The 17,922-nt window shown below is 36.9% G+C and overlaps 1 protein-coding gene across 1 annotated transcript in view; it reads right to left on the bottom strand.

The window, feature by feature from the left end:
- The window catches only part of DCHS2 (dachsous cadherin-related 2), a 323,756-nt gene that overhangs the window by 32,223 nt on the left and 273,611 nt on the right, over window positions 1-17,922 (bottom strand). Inside the window, exon 15 of the mRNA XM_010840797.1 lies at window positions 7,268-7,381. Within this exon, the coding sequence (XP_010839099.1) occupies window positions 7,268-7,381 (114 nt within the window). The remainder of the gene's footprint in view (window positions 1-7,267; window positions 7,382-17,922) is intronic.

Here is a 17,922-nt window from a genome sequence, read left to right as displayed (position 1 = left end):
GACAGCCGTTTTGCTTTTTTGCATTTCTTTTCTATGGGAATGGTCTTGATCCCTGTCTCCTGTACAATGTCACGAACCTCTGTCCATAGTTCATCAGGCACTCTATCTAAGATTTCTAAATCTCAGGTATTTTTAAAAAGCTAGATATTGATTAATGTTAGACTTTAATTGGGGCTTCCCTGATGGTTGAGCAGTAAAGAATTCACCTTCAATGCAGGAGACACAGGAGATTTAAGTTTGATTCCTGGGTCAGGAAGATCCTCTGGAGGAGGAAATGGTAACCCACTCCAATATTCTTGCCAGGAAAATCCTATGGACAGAGGGGTGTGGCAAATTACAGTCCAAAGGGTTGCAAAGAGTTGAACATGACTGAGCAACTGAGCATGCACACAGGCTTTAATTATGCCTGTCAAAATAGCTAGGATAACCAATAAAAGTGGAGAAGGCAATGGCACCCCACTCCAGTACTTTTGCCTAGAAAATCCCATGGATGGAGGAGCCTGGTAGGCTGCAGTCCATGGGGTCTCTAAGAGTCAGGCATGACTGAGCGACTTCACTTTCACTTTTACTTTCATGCATTGGAGAAGGAAATGGCAACCCACTCCAGTGTTCTTGCCTGGAGAATCCCAGGGATGGGGGAGCCTGGTGGGCTGCCGTCTATGGGGTCGCACAGAGTCGGAAATGACTGAAGCAACTTAGCAGCAGTAGAAGCAGCAGCAACCAATAAAAGAAGAGAAAAAACTACATAACTTCCAACAAACGTGGGAAAATTGTCATTTTCAGAAGACTGTATATGTCAAATGTACAGAAAAATAGCAGAATCAGTAAGAGTTTACAAGTTTTCTAGACATGAAATCAAAATATAAAAGCTAATTTCAAGTAAATAAACCTACACCACCAGAAAAAGGCTTATTTCATTTACCTCAGCAAGAAAAAGTATAAAATGTTTAGGCTAAATTTAGCAAGACATATGCTGCAGAAAAATAATGCTATTAAAATTAGTAAAGAAAAAAATGGTGTGAATTTCCATATCAATCTTGGATTAGAAGATAATACTGTAAAGATACACATTTTTCCCCAAACTAATATGTTGTTGCTGTTGTTCAGTCACTAAGTCATGTCCAGCTCTTTGCAACCCCATGACTGCAGCATGCCAGGTTCCTTTGTCCTACATTATCTCTTTGAGTTTGCACAAATTCCTGTCCATTGAGTCGGTAATGCTGTTTTGATCATCTCATCCTCTGCCACCCCTTTTTCCTTTTGCCTTCAGTCTTTCCCAGTATCAGGGTTTTTGCCAATGAATCGGTTCTTTGCATCAGGTGGCCAAAGTATTGGAGCTTCAGTGTCAGTTCTTCCAATGAATATTCAGGGATGATTTCCTTAGGATTGACTCGTTTGATCTTCTTCCAGTCCAAGGGACTCTAAAGAGTATTCTACAGCAACACAATTCGAAAGCATCAGTTCTTTTGTGCTCACCCTTGTTTATGATCCAACTCTCACATCTGTACATGACTACTGGAAAAATCATAACTTTGACTATACAGGCCTTTGTCAGCAAAGTGATGTCTCTGCTTTTTAACATGCTATCTAGTTTTCTCATAGCTATCCTTCCAGGGATAACTTTTATCCTTGTCTTTTAATTTCATGGCTTCAGTCACTGTCTGCAGTGATTTTGGAGCCCAAGAAAGTAAAATCTGTCACTGTTTCCACTTTTTCTTTTCTTTTGTCATGAAGTAATGGGACCAGATGCCATGATCTTTTTTTTTTAATGCTGAGTTTCAAGCCATCTTTTTAACTCTCTTTTTTCACCCTCATCAAGAGGCTCTTTAGTTACTCTTCACTTTCTGCCATTACAGAGGTATCACCTGCATATCTGAGGTTGTTAATATTTCTCCTGGCAATCTTGATTCCAGCTTGTGATTCATGCAGCCTGACATTCTGCATGATGTACTATGCATAGAAGTTAAATACACAGGGTGACAGTATACAGCCTTGTCTTACTCCTTTCCCAATTTTGAACCATTGTTCAAATGTCCATTGTTCCACGTCCAGTTCTAACTGTTTCTTCTTGACCTGCATACAGGTTTCTTAGGAGGCAGGTAAGGTGGTTTGGTCATTCCCATCTCTTCAAGAATTTTCCATAGTCTGCTGTGATCCATATAGTCAAAGCCTTTAGTATAGTCAAAGAAGCAAAAGTAGATGTTTTTTCCTGGAACTCCCTTGCTTTCTCCATGATCCAAAGATTGTTGGTAATTTGATCTCTGGTCCCTCTGCCTCCTTGAAACCCAGCTTGTCCATCTGCCAGTTCTCAGTTCACATACTGCTGAAGCTTAGTTTGAAGGATTTTGAGCATAACCTAGCTAGCATGTGAAATGAGCCCAATTGTACAGTAGTTTGAACATTCTTTGGCATTGCCTCTCTATGGGATTGGAATGAAAACTGACATTTTCTAGTTCTGTGGCTACTGCTGAGTTTTCCAAATTTGCTGGCATATTGAATATAGCACTTTAAACAGCATCATCTTTTAGGATTTTACACAGCTCAGCTGGAATTTCATCACCTCCACTAGCTTTGTTTGTAGTAATGCTGCCTAAGGTCCACTTGACTTCACACTCCAGGATGTCTGGTTGTAGGTGAATGGCTTCACTGTCATGGTTATCTGGGTCATTAAGACCTTTCTTTGTATAATTTTTCTGTGTTCTTCTTAATCTCTTCTCTTTCTTTCTGTCCTTATTGTGCCCATCGTTACATGAAATGTTCTCTTGATAGCTCCAGTTTTCTTGAAGAAATCTCTAGTCTTTCCATTCAGTTGTGTTCTTCTTTTTGCATTGTTCACTGAAAAAGGCCTTCTTATCTCTCCTTGCTATTCTGTGGAACTCTGTATTCAGTTGGGTATGTCTTTCCCTTTCTCCCTTGCTTTATGCTCCTCTTCTTTCCTGAACTATTTATAAAGCCTTCTCAATCACTTTAATTTTTAGGTTAATACAATTCCAGTAAAAATTCCAACAAACTAAATATCCATCAATAGATTAATGGATAAAGAAAATATGATATAGTCCTATAATGGTAGGTTATTCAGCCTTAACAGATAATATCCTGCCATATAACAACATGGGTGATCCTTGAGGACACTACATTTAGTGAAATAAACCAGCCATAGAAAGAGAAATATTGCTTGGTTCCACTTATGTGACAGATCTAAAGTAGAAAACTCAGATGCAGAGAGTAGAATGGTGATTACCAGAGACAGGGCAAGGTAAAATGGGGTTGCTGTTTAGTGGGAAATGAAGCTTCAGTTATGCAAGACTAATATGTTTTAGAGATCTGCTGCACAACAGTGTGCCTATAGTTTGTACACTTAAAATTTGTTAAGAGAGAAGATTTAATGTTAGATATTCTTATAACAATTAAAAAAGAAAAATCATCAAATAGGAAAAATTTTATCAGATGATTGTTATCTACAATGCATAGCTATATAAACTTTGCAAGATTTAAAAGGAAGATGTTTTGGCCTGATGACGAAATTCTAGATTGAAGCTATATGATTTTCTTTGACATTTTTCTCATTAATTTGGGTGAGTTTTCATCTGAAATAAAATATGCATGCCATAGTTATGTGGGTTACATTAATGAAGGTGTGATGAGCTGTATATTACTGCAATATTCATGAAAAAATTTCCTTTTTATAGAAAAACAATCCCCGTAGACATGCATGTGGGGGGTGTGTGTGTGTGTGTGTGTGTGTGTGTGTGTGTCTGTAAAACTTAACAAATGGATACAATGCTTTATGTTAGAGCAAATGACCAATAACAGCCAATATATTGTAACTTGAGGCAGAACATGAGGATGGGATCAATATTGAGGGAGGGAGTCCTACTTCCCTGATATGAAGACTTACAAAGCCAAGGTAATTAAGAGAGTGTGGTGTTTGTGTTTGGATAGACAAAGAAATGAATGGAAAAGTCATGGAGACATGATATATACACATATGATCATGGTGATACTGCAGATCACAGGAGAAGGTTATTGTCATTAGAATAATAGGCAATCATGGTTTTTAAAAAAAGAAAGAAAGGGAAGAAAAAAAAAGGGTAGGAAAAAAGAAAGGCTATTCATAACTCACATAAAACACAAAACCAATGCACTAGATGCACTAAAGATGAAAATATGAAACATAGGAAGACTATAAAATTTTAAAAAGACAATGTAAGAATAATTTCATGATCTCAAGGAAGGGAAGAATATCTTAAACAATGTACTAAAAAGGCCAACCAAAAAGTAAAAGATTGATTCATTCTAAAATTGATCTTCCCTGGTGGCTCAGTGGTAAAGAATCCATTTGCCAATGCAGGAGATACAGGCTCAATCCTTGGGTCAGGAAGATCCTCTGGAAAAGGAAATGGCAACCCATTCTAGTGACAATAGCTTGGGAAATCCCATGGACAGAGAAGCCTGGCAGGCTACAATTTCTTGGGGTCTTGAAAGAGTTGGACACAACTTAGCAACCAACCAGTAGCAACATTAAAATCAAAACATGTCATTAAGAGAGTGAAAGATAGGTCATAAATTATTAAAAAAAAAATTGTAAAAAAACCAAAGGGTGAATAATAATAAAATATATTTAAAGTCTTTACATTTCAGAAAGAAAAACACAATCTTGAAGAAAAATAGGCAAAAATATCAATATGCATTTAACATAGAAGAAAATAGAAATGCTCAATAAACTATGAAAAAAAAATGCCCAAATTCACTAGTAGAAAGAAAATGTAAGTTAAAACCACAGTGGGATAATATTTCACACCCACAGCTTGGCAATAGAAAGCAAACAACGGAGACAGCTCTCATTGGATGCTGGTAGAATACAATGGAGGAACTACTTCATAACACAAATTGGCACCACCTATACAGCTGAACACAGGCAACCTCTGAGGTATTTGTCCAGCCTACACTTCAGGGCTTAAAGAACTCTTTACTTGTGCACGAGAAGACACATGTATGAGATTGTTCACTATACCCCCAGACAAGAAAACCTCCCTGCTCATCAACAGCAGATGGATAAATAACTTGCAATATAGATTTACAATAGCATATCATAAAGCAGTGAAAATAAAAGAATAGAATACAAAAAAATAAAAGAATAAAAGAACGCCAGTGACACACTTTAGCATGGATGATTCTAACGCTGAATTGAAAAAACCTATCAATAGAATGCATGCATGCATGCTAAGTCCCTTTGGTCATGTCCGATTCTGTGTGATGCTATGGACTGCATCCTGCAAGGCTCCTTTGTCCATGAAATTCTTTAGGCAAGAATGCTGTAATGGGTTGTCGTGTGCTTCTCCAGGGGATCTTCCCAATTCAGGGATCAAACTCACGTCTTCAATGTCTACCTGCACTGGTATATGGGTTCTTTACTAGTGCCACCTGGGAAGCCCAGTATCAGTAAATACATAGGGTATTTTTTTAGTCCATTTAGGTAAATTCAAAGCAAAACCAATGCTTCTACTAAATTTCTATTTGTAGGAATGCATTTAGTATAAGGGAATAATTATACCTGAAGTCTGGGCATTAATCAGCCTGGAACAGTGGAGAGAAAAGATGCAATCAAAAAACTGCCCAAAGGGAACATGAGTGAGAATGACAGTGTTCTATTTTGCAACCTTGGCAGCAGGTATGTATCATTCTTTGCTATTCTTTAATAGCTTCTGTACTACACATCACAGTAAAAATTTTGAGCAAAAAGCAATTCACAGAAGAGTTCATTCAATGTGATTCTATTATGATGTTTAAATCAAAGTAAATCAAAACAATACACTGTTTAAGGATTCAAATATAATGGGGAAATTATAATAAAAAAAAGGTAGTGTTCAATACCAAATATAGATTACTGATTTACCGATTATGTCTGGGGTGAAATAAGACAGCTACGAGAGGGAAGGAGCACACAGGGGCTTCTTGAGGTTCAGTGAGGTCCCTTATTTGGAGATGGGTGGTAAAGATGTGGCCTTTTATTTTACTATTGTTCATTAAATAGCTGTATATCTCTCAACATAACAGCTTATAGCTGCTGCTGCTGCTTCTGCTAAGTCGCTTCAGTCGTGTCTGACAGAATAAAATTTTGAAATACATTTCAACTTAAGTCAATCATTATTTAATTAAAACTATAGAGTTTTCTGTAGATGACCACTTTGAACTAACTCTTAGGTGTGTTCTATCTTCATTTTAATGAGAGACTAGAGAAAATAAGGCCAAGCCTGGGCCATGTTAGGGGTGACGGGGCAAAAGGATTTGGGTGACCTGGGAAAATGTGCGAACTCATATTTACCTTCTCCCTAAATGTTCTAATCTCAGCTCCTTTCCTAGAACCCTCAGACATCAGACTGCTAGAGACTTAATGACTGCTGGCTGGCGGGGGGCAGGTTTGGTGGTGTTCGCAAATGGCCTTCTTGCCAATAGGATTCCTGAACTGTTCGTTAACCACATGATGGGGTGAAGAGATGAAGACTTCTTGCAGGCTACATCAGAGAGGTTGCTGAGCAAAGGCTGAATGTATAAAAAAATTGTAACACTAGCTTGAAGGAGAAGGCTTTTGCTTAAGAAATGACCCCCCTCTCAATTCTTCCCATGTGTACACAGTATGGATTAAATAAGGCAGTTGTACGGTAATACAGAAATTATTAAAAACATTCTTCTTGAGGTTTGACAATGAAGCAGTAGATACATATCTACGACATAGTTGTTAGATTAAAAAAAGAATGTTTCAAATAATCAATTGGTATTCATTTAAGGCACATGCTGTATTTGGAAGTAATTTCTTTACCACCGCATAGAACCTTTCCAGCTTTCCTTTTTTGTTGCACTGTTGACATTAAGTGGCGAATTAGAAGAATCTCTGATGAAAATTTCCTAAGGCTAGACATGTGTGGTTATTTCCAGTTCAACCCCATTCTCACTGCTCTCCCTATTACATTCCCAATTTCCCCAAATGGATAGGTGAATTATAAGTAGAAACCACTTTATCACCAAATAACTGGTAGGGTAGGACAGGTACTGTTTAACTTGGAAATGTGAGGAATAGAATTCTTAGAGAATACACATAAACATTTTCTGATATCTCATCAGCTACCATAAAAATGCTTTGTTATTTACCTTTGAAATTATTTACATCTAACAATTTCTACCTTTCCAATCTTGAATTTTCTTTGCAGATGTATGCCTTACTAGTAACATTAAGTGGAGCAGGAAATAAAGCATAGAGAAGGGTTACCTGATTTAGAACACAAGGAAAAAACTCCGTCTTCATTTCCACTAAAAACTGAATATTTAATGCTGTCCCGAATTGAATCTGGAACAAAAGCTTTTATAGTCACAATAGACGTACCTGTAAAAATTAGGCAAAAAAAAAAAAAAAACAACAACAACTTTAGGAAAAGGAAATTCAGGAAAAAACCACTGGGTGGTTATTATTTGCCTATTAATTATATTTTCACTTATTCATTCTGTCAACGATTACTTATTGAGTATAGTCAATAAGCCAAGCCCTATGAAAGGTGTTGGGGGAATATAGCGACAAATAAGACAGAAAACACCTCTGTCTTCCTGCTGGTTATTAACTGATGGGAGGATATGAACAGTAAACCATTAACGAAATACATAATCAAGGTAGATTTTGGATGTGCTGAGTTCCCTAAGCAAAGAATTAAATAAAGTTACCCGATAGAAAATACTTCTGCTGCTGGGGAGGTAAACACCCCTCTGCAGAGGCCTCAGAGGAATGGCGTTCCAGCTCAACTTTGAAGCATGAGAAGCCACAGAAAGGACTGGAAGAAATGGATTCTAGGAGAAAGAGCAATGGTAAAGAGGCCCCGGGCTGGGAGAAGACTTGCCTTGATGAGGCACAGTGAGCAGGAGAAATGTGGATGGTAAAGACAGGAATGAGGTGGGCAGGACCAGGTTTTACTCTTAGTGCACTGAGAAGACACAGAAGCATTTTAAGGAAGTGAGCAAAATTACTGGATTTAGTTTTAAAAGGCATCAATCTGACTGCTGTCTGGACAAGAAAAAAGGGGGTAAGTATGGAAAAGAGAGGCCAATTAAGATAATACTGCATTAGTCCATGCAAAAAACAACAACCTAGGATAACCGGAGGGGAGGGATGAAAAGAGGGAGACAATTAAGGTCATATGTTGACACATTTTCCTGAACACTGCATGAAATGTGGGAAAGGAGGTAACAAAAGTATAAATATAAGAAATCTTCTTTCAACCAGTTTCCACTAGCTGCTGCTGCTGCTGCTAAGTCCCTTCAGTCGTGTCCGACTCTGTGCTAGAGTTGTGGGTAAAAGTAACACAACTCGAGAGTAATCAAGGTCTTAACTGCATGATGCAGATTCACTCAAGAATTGTTAAGCTAGGGCAGAAACAGTCAAGAGAAAATTTCAAGGAAAAGACAAGAACTGATTTAGGGGTAGGAATTAGTGAAGAAAGAAGCCATGTCAGTTTTTAGGAAACAGACTGATTACCAGCATGAAAGAAAAATCAGCAAGGACTGATAGAGGTAGTAAGACAACTGGTGCGATGAACCACAGCTGCACTGGAAACGTTTTCAAGAATCTATCTGGGTCCCAAGTCAGCAGTCTGTCATCTCTGTTTATATAATACCTTATGACCTTTGCTGCTCACCTCTGCCTTGCTTCCTGTCTCTTCTGTCCATTTGTCACTCTCTCATGACTGCCTCTCCTGTCTTATTTTTAAGTATTTTTATTTAATTAACTTTATTATGGTAAAATTTACATAAAAACCTTCCCTGGCCGCTCAAAGGGTAAAGAACCTGCCTACAATGCAGGAGACTCAGGTTTAATCCTTGGGATGGGAAGATCCCCTGGAGAGGTGATTGGCAACCCACTCCAGTCTTCTTGCCTTGAGAATTTAATGGAAAGGAGCCTGGAAGCCTACAGTTGGCTACAGTCCATGGGGTCACAAAGAGTCAGACATAACTGATAGACTACCATAGTTTAAGTATTAGTTCTATATACTATACACACTTATAACACAACTATACACACCTGTGACAACTATACACACCCCTGGAGCCACCATCACATTTAAGATGTAGAATATTTCTATCTACACAAAAAGTTCTCTCAGACCCTTGGCCATTCTACATTTGTTTATCCTTTACTCATCTATGGGCATTTGTATTGTTTTCAGTATGGGGTTTATGAATAATGCTGCTATAAACATTCATGTAAAAGTACTTTTGTGGACAAACATCTTCATTCCTACAGGAAGTGTATATTTAACCTCGTAAGAAATTACAAAACTATTTTCCAAAGTGGTTGTACCATTTAATTAATTTATTATTGAAGTTTAGGTGATTTATAATGTTGTGTTGGTTTCTGGCCTACAGTAAAGTGATTCATTTAAACATACATGTACATAATAATCTTTTTCATATTCTTTTCCATTATGGTTTATTACAGGATCATGGCATCTGGTCCCATCACTTTATGGCAAATAGATGGGGAAACAGTGGAAACAGTGACAGACTTTACTTTTTGGGGCTCCAAAATCACTGCAGATGGTGACTGCAGCCATGAAATTAAAAAAATATTTGCTCCTTGGAAGAAAAGTTATGACCAACCTAGACAGCATATTAAAAAGCAGAGACACTACTTTCCCAATAAAGGTCTGTGTTGTCAAAGCTTTGGTTTTTCCAGTAGTCATATATGGATGTGAGAGTTGCACTATAAAGAAAGCTGACCACTGAAGAATTGATGCTTTTGAACTGTGGTGCTGGAGAAGACTCTTGAGAGTCCCTTGGACTGCAAGGAGATCCAACCAGACCATCTGAAAGGAGATCAGTCCTGGGTGTTCATTGGAAGGACTGATGCTGAAGCTGAAACGTCAATACTTTGGCCACCTGATGGAAAGAACTGACTCATTTCAAAAGACGCTGATGCTGGGAAAGATTGAAGGCGGGAGGAGAAGGGGACGACAGAGGATGAGATGGTTGGATGGCATCACTGACTCAGTGGACATGAGTTTGAGTAAACTCCAGGAGTTGGTGATGAACAGGGAGGCCTGGCGTGCTGCGATTCATGGGGTCACTAAGAGTTGGACACAACTAAGCAACTGAACTGAACGGAATATAGTTCCCTGTGCTATAGAGTAAGAACTTGATGGTCATGGTGGTTGTACCATTTTATATTCCTGCTAGCAACATACAGGAATTCCATTTGCTCTACATTCACTGGCATTGTCAGTCTCTTTTAAATTTTGGTCATGCTAGTAGGTATGTAGTAGTGATTTGTGTGGCTTTAATCTCCCTAGTATCTGATGGTGTTGATGCTTATTGTCATTTCCAATCCCCTTTTTAGTTCATTTTTGTACTTTGCCTTCTTGTTCTCTATTTATCCACTACTTCTGATAATTCTTTCTTGGTCCTGATCCTCCTGTCATAGGCCCATAACTCATGGCATCTATTTTAGACTCCCACTCTGGCAATGAATGTTCTGAACATACTTGAAGACTGATCTTATCTCTCCACTAAATTGAACTAAATTCTGTGAGTGCATAAGAGTTTTATTATATATTTGTATTCTATATATCTCTATAAATCAATATTAGTTTTGCCTATAAATTTTCGTGTACTTACAAATCATATAATAAATGTCATCTTTGACTTAGCAAACATTTTTGAGAACCAAGTATGCTGCTGTGTGAATCAAGTGTTAGGAGCTTTTCATGTTCCAGATGAAAGGACAAGATAAAAACCCAGAAAAACAGCTAAGTAAAGTGAAGATAAGAAATCTACCTGATAAGGAGTTCAAGATATTAATCATGAAGATACTCAAAGAACTCAGGATAAAATGGATGAACACAGCTAGAAGTTTAACACACAGTTTGAAAATTTAAAAGAGAACCAAACAAACTGAAGAATATACTAACTGAAATTAAAAATTCACTGAAAGGAAACAACAGTAGATTAGATGATACAGAGGAATGAATCATTGACCTGGAAGACAGATTATCAGAAATCCTGTAAGTTGAACACACACACAAAAAAAAAAGAATAAAAAAATGAAGATACTTTAAGGGACCTCTGGGTATATTTTCATCCATATTGTAAAGGTCCCAGAAGAAAAGACAGAAAGGGCTCAGAGAACATATTTGAAGACATAATAATAAGACTTCCCTAAACTGGGAAAGGAAAAATACCTCCAGGTCTAGAAATCATAGAGAATCCCACAGGATCAACAATAAAGAGGATGACACTGGGACACGTTGTAATTAAAATGTCAAAAATTAAGGATAAAGAGATAATATTAAAAGCAGGAAGAGGGTATCAATAAATTATATACCATGGAACTCCCATAAGGCTATCAGCTGACTTTTCAGCAGAAATTCTGCAGAGCAAAAGGGTGTGGCATAACAAAGTAGTAAAAGAGACATCAGTTCAGTTCAGTCACTCAGTTGTGTCCAACTCTTTGCGACCCCAAGAACCGCAGTACACTGGGCCTCCCTGGCCATCACCAACTCCCAGAGTTCACTCAAACTCATGTCCATCAAGTCAGTGATGCCATCTGGCCATCTCATCCTCTGTTGTCCCCTTCCTCCTGCCCTCAATCCCTCCCAGCATCCGGGTCTTTTCCAATGAGTCAACTCTTCGCATGAGATGGCCAAAGAACTGGAGTTTCAGCTTCAGCATCAGTCCTTCCAACGAACACCCAGGACTGATCTCCTCTAGGATGCACTGGTTGGACCTCTTGCAGTCCAAGGGACTCTCAAGAGTCTTCTCCAACACCACACTTCAAAAGCATCAATGCTTCGGCGCTCAGCCTTCTTCACAGTCCAAGTCTCACATCCATACATGACCACTGGAAAAACCATAGCCTTGACTAGACGGACCTTTGTTCGCAAAGTAATGTCTCTGCTTTTGAATATGTTATCTAGGTTGATCATAACTTTCCTTGGAAGGAGTAAGTGTCTTTTAATTTCATGGCTGCAATCACCATCTGCAGTGATTTTGGAGCCCCCAAAATAAAGTCTGACACCGTTTCCACTGTTTCCCCATCTCTTTTCCATGAAGTGATGGGACCGGATGCCATGATCTTCATTTTCTGAATGTTGAGCTTTAAGCCAACTTTTTCACTCTCCACTTTCACTTTCATCAAGAGGCTTTTGAGTTCCTCTTCACTTTCTGCCATAAGGGTGGTGTCATCTGCATATCTGAGGTTATTGATATTTCTCCTGGCAATATTAATTCCAGTTTGTGTTTCTTCCAGTCCAGCATTTCTCATGATGTACTCTGCACATAAGTTAAATAAGCAGGGTGACAATATACAGCCTTGATGTACTCCTTTTCATATCTGGAACTCTCTTTTAAAATATTATGTTTATTTTCTCCTATTCTGAAGGCTGTCTTTTCACCTTGCTTATAGTTTCCTTTGTAGTGCAGAAGCTTTTAAGTTTAATTAGGTCCCATTTGTTTATTTTTGCTTTTATTTCCAATATTCTGGGAGGTGGGTCATAGAGGATCCTGCTGTGATGTATGTCAGAGAGTGTTTTGCCTATGTTCTCTAGGAGTTTTATAGTTTCTGGTCTTACGTTTAAATCTTTAATCCATTTTGAGTTTATTTTTGTGTATGGTGTTAGAAAGTGTTCTAGTTTCATTCTTTTACAAGTGGTTGACCAGTTTTCCCAGCACCACTTGTTAAACAGATTGTCTTTAATCCATTGTATATTCTTGCCTCCTTTGTCAAAGATAAGCTAATCTCAAAAATATACAAGCAACTCCTGTAGCTCAATTCCAGAAAAATAAATGACTCAAATCAAAAAATGGGCCAAAGAACTAAATAGACATTTCTCCAAAGAAGACATACAGATGGCTAACAAACACATGAAAAGATGCTCAACATCACTCATTATCAGAAAAATGCAAATCAAAACCACTATGAGGTACCATTTCACGCCAGTCAGAATGGCTGCAATTCAAAAGTCTACAAGCAAAAATGCTGGAGAGGGTGTGGAGAAAAGGGAACCCTCTTACACTGGGTTAGTTACACTGGGTTGGTGGGAATGCAAACTAGTACAGCCACTATGGAGAACAGTGTGGAGATTCCTTTAAAAACTGGAAATAGAACTGCCTTATGACCCAGCAATCCCACTGCTGATCATACACAACGAGGAAACCAGAATTGAAAGAGACACGTGTACCCCAATGTTCATTGCAGCACTGTTTATAATAGCCAGGACATGGAAGCAACCTAGATGTTCATCAGTAGATGAATGGATAAGAAAGCTATGGTACATATACACAATGGATATTACTCAGCCATTAAAAAGAATACATTGACTCAGTTCTAATGAGGTGGATGAAACCGGAGCCTATTATACAGAGTGAAGTAAGCCAGAAAGAAAAACACCAATACAGTATACTAACGCATATATATGGAATTTAGAAAGATGGTAATGATAACCCTGTATGGGAGACAGCAAAAGAGACACAGATGTATAGAACAGTTTTTTGGACTCGGTGGGAGAGGGAGGGGCGGATGATTTGGGAGAATGGCATTGAAATGAATTGCCAGTCCAGATTCGATGCATGATACAGGATTCTTGGGCCTGGTGCATTGAGACGACCCAGAGGGATGGTACAGGGAGGGAGGAGGGAGGGGGGTTCCGGGTGTAGAACAAGTGTACACCCGTGGCGGACTCATGTTGATGTATGGCAAAACCAATACAATATTGTAAAGTAATTAACCTCCAATTAAAATAAATAAATTTATATTAAAAAATAAAATATTATGTTTAATATAAGCTGTAACAAAGTTTAAAAATCCTTTATCAGAGTTTCCAAATGATTACTCTTTTCAAGCTAGTTATGAAGTCATTCAGTCACAAAATAAAGGATTTTAATTCAAATTACATTATAATCTGATGCTTATTTTGTTACATTTCAGGAGACCTCACTAACATAAAAATGGTTTACATTTTTGGTAGGAATATGACTTCATGGTAGTATAATCAATTTTATCTTCAGTGCTAAATCACAGTTCTGTGCTTACTGACACAATTTCGTTTTTAAATTTAATTATTTATTTTAATTGGAGGCTAATTACTTTACAATATTGTAGTGGTTTTTGCCATACATTGTCATGAATCAGCCACGGGTATACATATGTCCCCCATCCTGAACCCCCTTCCCACCTCCCTCCCCACCCCATCCCTCTGGGTCATCCCAGTGCACCAGCCCTGAGCACCCTGTCTCATGCATCGAACCTGGACTAGTGATCTGTTTCACATATAGTAATATACATATTTCAATGCTATTCTCTCAAATCATCCCACCCTCACCTTCTCCCACAGAGTCCAAAAGACTGTTCTATACATCTGTATCCCTTTTGCTGTCTCGCATACAGGGTTATCATTACCATCTTTCTAAATTCCATATATATGCATTAGTGTACCGTATTGGTGTTTTTCTTTCTGACTTACTTCATTCTGTATAATAGGCTCCAGTTTCATCCACCTCATTAGAACTGATTTAAATGCATTCTTTTTAATGGCTAAGTAATATTCCATTGTGTATATGTATCACAGCTTTCTTATCCATTCATATGCAAACTAGCACAGCCACTATGGAGAACAGTGTAGAGATTCCTTAAAAAACTGGAATTAGAACTGTCATATGACCCAGAAATCCCATTGCTGGGCATACACACTGAGGAAACCAGAATTGAAAGAGGCACATGTACCCCAATGTTCATCACAGCACTGTGTACAATTTATTTTTGAAACATAGGAGATTTTACTTCAACTGGCTGTGACATATTCTTAGGAATGGCAGTAAGAAAATAAACAGCTATGTAGGCAGATGTACAGTCTTGCTGATGGACTTTATGTTCTTCATGTGTTAGAATGCTTATTATAGACCCAATTACAAAAGCAAATATAGAGATTGCTTGCATGTAAAAGAATAAAGAGGAGTATAAAATTGTCAAAAAGAATCACATATAGCCTCTGTCACAAAAGCAACAATACTATCTTTATTGAAAATAAAATGTTCATAGTATCAAATTAAAGTGCAGCATACAACTTCACTCAACGAAAATATTTGAAATTAGAATATTTGAAATTAAAATATTTCAAAGTCAGCAAAGAACTGCAAACATTCATATATGTTCTTCCTTTAATGAAGTTTAAATTTGAGATTGTCTGGGAAAAGAGAAAATCACTAAAGGATCTTGAATTCTTCTAGGTCTTGGCTTAATGTACACATTTTAAATAAAGTCTGTGTCTGGACAAAGTTTACAATCCCAGCTCATTTTACACCGAGGTAGAAATGATAAAACATAAAAACCAACACTATACCATCATTTCTAGGACATAAGTAAAACATATAGAATTTACCCTTTATATTTTCAGGCTTTTATGAATATCACTTTAAATCTAACATAACATCAAAAATAGAAGACATTTAATGTTCTTGTTCTTTTCTTCTTTACAAAACTACTGTTAAAACAGTAATACCACCTACAGTAATAGTGAATCATCCACTTAAGGGCAGAGTTATATAACAATAAATGCAATGGGAAAATAAAAATCAATATCTGTGGCTACATTTAGGTAAGATAATTATGTGAACCTTTTATTCAGAGTTTTCCATGAGTAAATAATTCTAGAGTTCTAGTTATGCTATTTCTAAACATCTTCTTATTAATGACTTACTTGAGAAACAGATTTTTTAAACATTTGGATAATTTTTGAAATATCTATTATATCTCAAATGTCCAGCCACTGAAACACTGGAACATAATACAATCACTTAAGAAAAAAGTTGAGAGTGATGTCAACAAGATGACTGACTAGAAAACCCTGGACCTAGTCTCCCACAGAGATATAGTCTAACAACAATGTAGAGGGTCAAAAGAGTCTTTAGAAAACTTCAGGCCAAAACGGAGTGGGGTAATTTATTCAAAGTGCTGAAAGAAAAAATTTCCACCAAGAACATTACATCTAGCAAAACTGTCTTTCAGAAATGAAGAAAAAATAAAGACCTCTGATAAAAGTTCAGAGAGTTCATAACCACTAGACCTGCCTCAAAACAAATGCTGGGGGAAGTCTTTCAAGTTCAAATGAAAAAGACTCTAGACAGCAACACAAAAGCACACAAAAATATCAAGCCCTGTGATAAAGGTAAATTTATACACAAATACCAAATCCTGTAACATTGTAATGGTGGTGCATAAATCACTTTTACTTTGGTATAAAATTAAAAAAATAAAAGCATTAAAAATAGCTTTAAGTATAAAACTTTGTAAATGGATCAAAATTTAAAAAGATGTAACTTGTGAACTTATGTTTTGATAACATAAAATGGTAGAGAAAAGTAAAGAAGCAGAGTTTTAGATGTGATTAAAGTTAAGTTGTTATGAGTTTAAAGTAGATTGTTAAAACTTAAAGATGGTTTATGTAATTCCCATGGTAACCAGAAAGAAAACACCTACAGAAGGAACACAAATGAAAATAAGAAGGAACTCAAGCTTGTCACTTTTAAAAATCAAAAGAAGTGATTTCAAAATCACTTTGAAATACAACAGAAGGCAACAAACAAAGAAAAGGGGGATAAAATAACTATAAAACATACAGAAAACAATTTAAAAATGTCAATACTAAGTCCCTCCCAATCAGTAATTACTTTAAACAAAAATGGATAAAAGTTCCTAATGAAGAAACACAGAGTGGCTGAATGAATAAAAAAAAAAAAAAAACCCCACAAGATCCAACTACATACTGTCTAGAAAAGACTCATTTTAGATATAAGAACACCCATAGGCTGAAAGTGAAAAATGGAAAAAGATATTCCATGCCAACTGTATCCCAAGGACAACAGGATAGCTGTGCTTATATCAAACAAGCTAGAATTTAAGTCAAAATTCTCACGAGACAAAGAAAGACATTATATTAAAAACATCTATTTACCAGGAAGATATAACAATTATAAATATATATGCACCTAACAGTAGAGCACCCAAACATATGAAGCAAACACTGACAGAACTGAAGGGATAAATAGACAGCAACACAATAATAGTAGGGTATTTCAATACCCCACTCTCAATAATGGATATATCAACCAAACAGAAGATCAATAAGGAGAGAGGACTTGAACAATATTATAGACTAAATGGACCTCACATACAGATACAGAATATGACCCAACAGTAGCATAATACACATTCTCAAGTGTTACATTCCCAAGTGTATCGCCAAGTGCATATGGAACATTCACCAGATCATATTTTAGTCCACAGAATTATAAAAAATTTAAGAATATTATACCAACTATCTTTTCTGACAACAACAGAATGAAACTAGAAATAAGTAGCAAAGAAAAACTAGAAAATTCACAAATCCATGGAAATTAACATGCTCTTGAACAATTAATAGGTCAAAGAAGAAATTTAAAGGAAAATTAGATAATACCTTGAGACAAAACAAAAACAAAACATAAAAACATGAAATGCAACAAAAGCAGTACTAAGAGGGAACTTTATAGCAGTAACTGCCTACATTTAAAAGGAGAAAGAGATTGTCTTTAATCCATTGTATATTCTTGCCTCCTTTGTCGAAGATAAGGTGTCCATATGTGCGTGGATTTATCTCTGGGCTTTCTATTTTATTCCATTGATCAATATTTCTGTCTTTGTGCCAGTACCATACTGTCTTGATAACTGTGGCTTTGTAGTAGAGACTGAAGTCAGGTAGGTTGATTCCTCCAGTTCCATTCTTCTTTCTCAAGATCGCTTTGGCTATTCGAGGTTTTTTGATTTCCATACAAATTGTGAAATTATTTGTTCTAGCTCTGTGAAGAATACTGTTGGTAGCTTGATAGGGATTTGCGTTGAATCTATAAATT

The sequence above is a fragment of the Bison bison genome, unplaced genomic scaffold (genome assembly GCF_000754665.1).
Source record: "Bison bison bison isolate TAMUID 2011002044 unplaced genomic scaffold, Bison_UMD1.0 scf7180017864146, whole genome shotgun sequence".
Lineage (NCBI taxonomy): Eukaryota > Metazoa > Chordata > Mammalia > Artiodactyla > Bovidae > Bison > Bison bison.
This window is presented reverse-complemented; position numbering and strand designations above follow the sequence as displayed.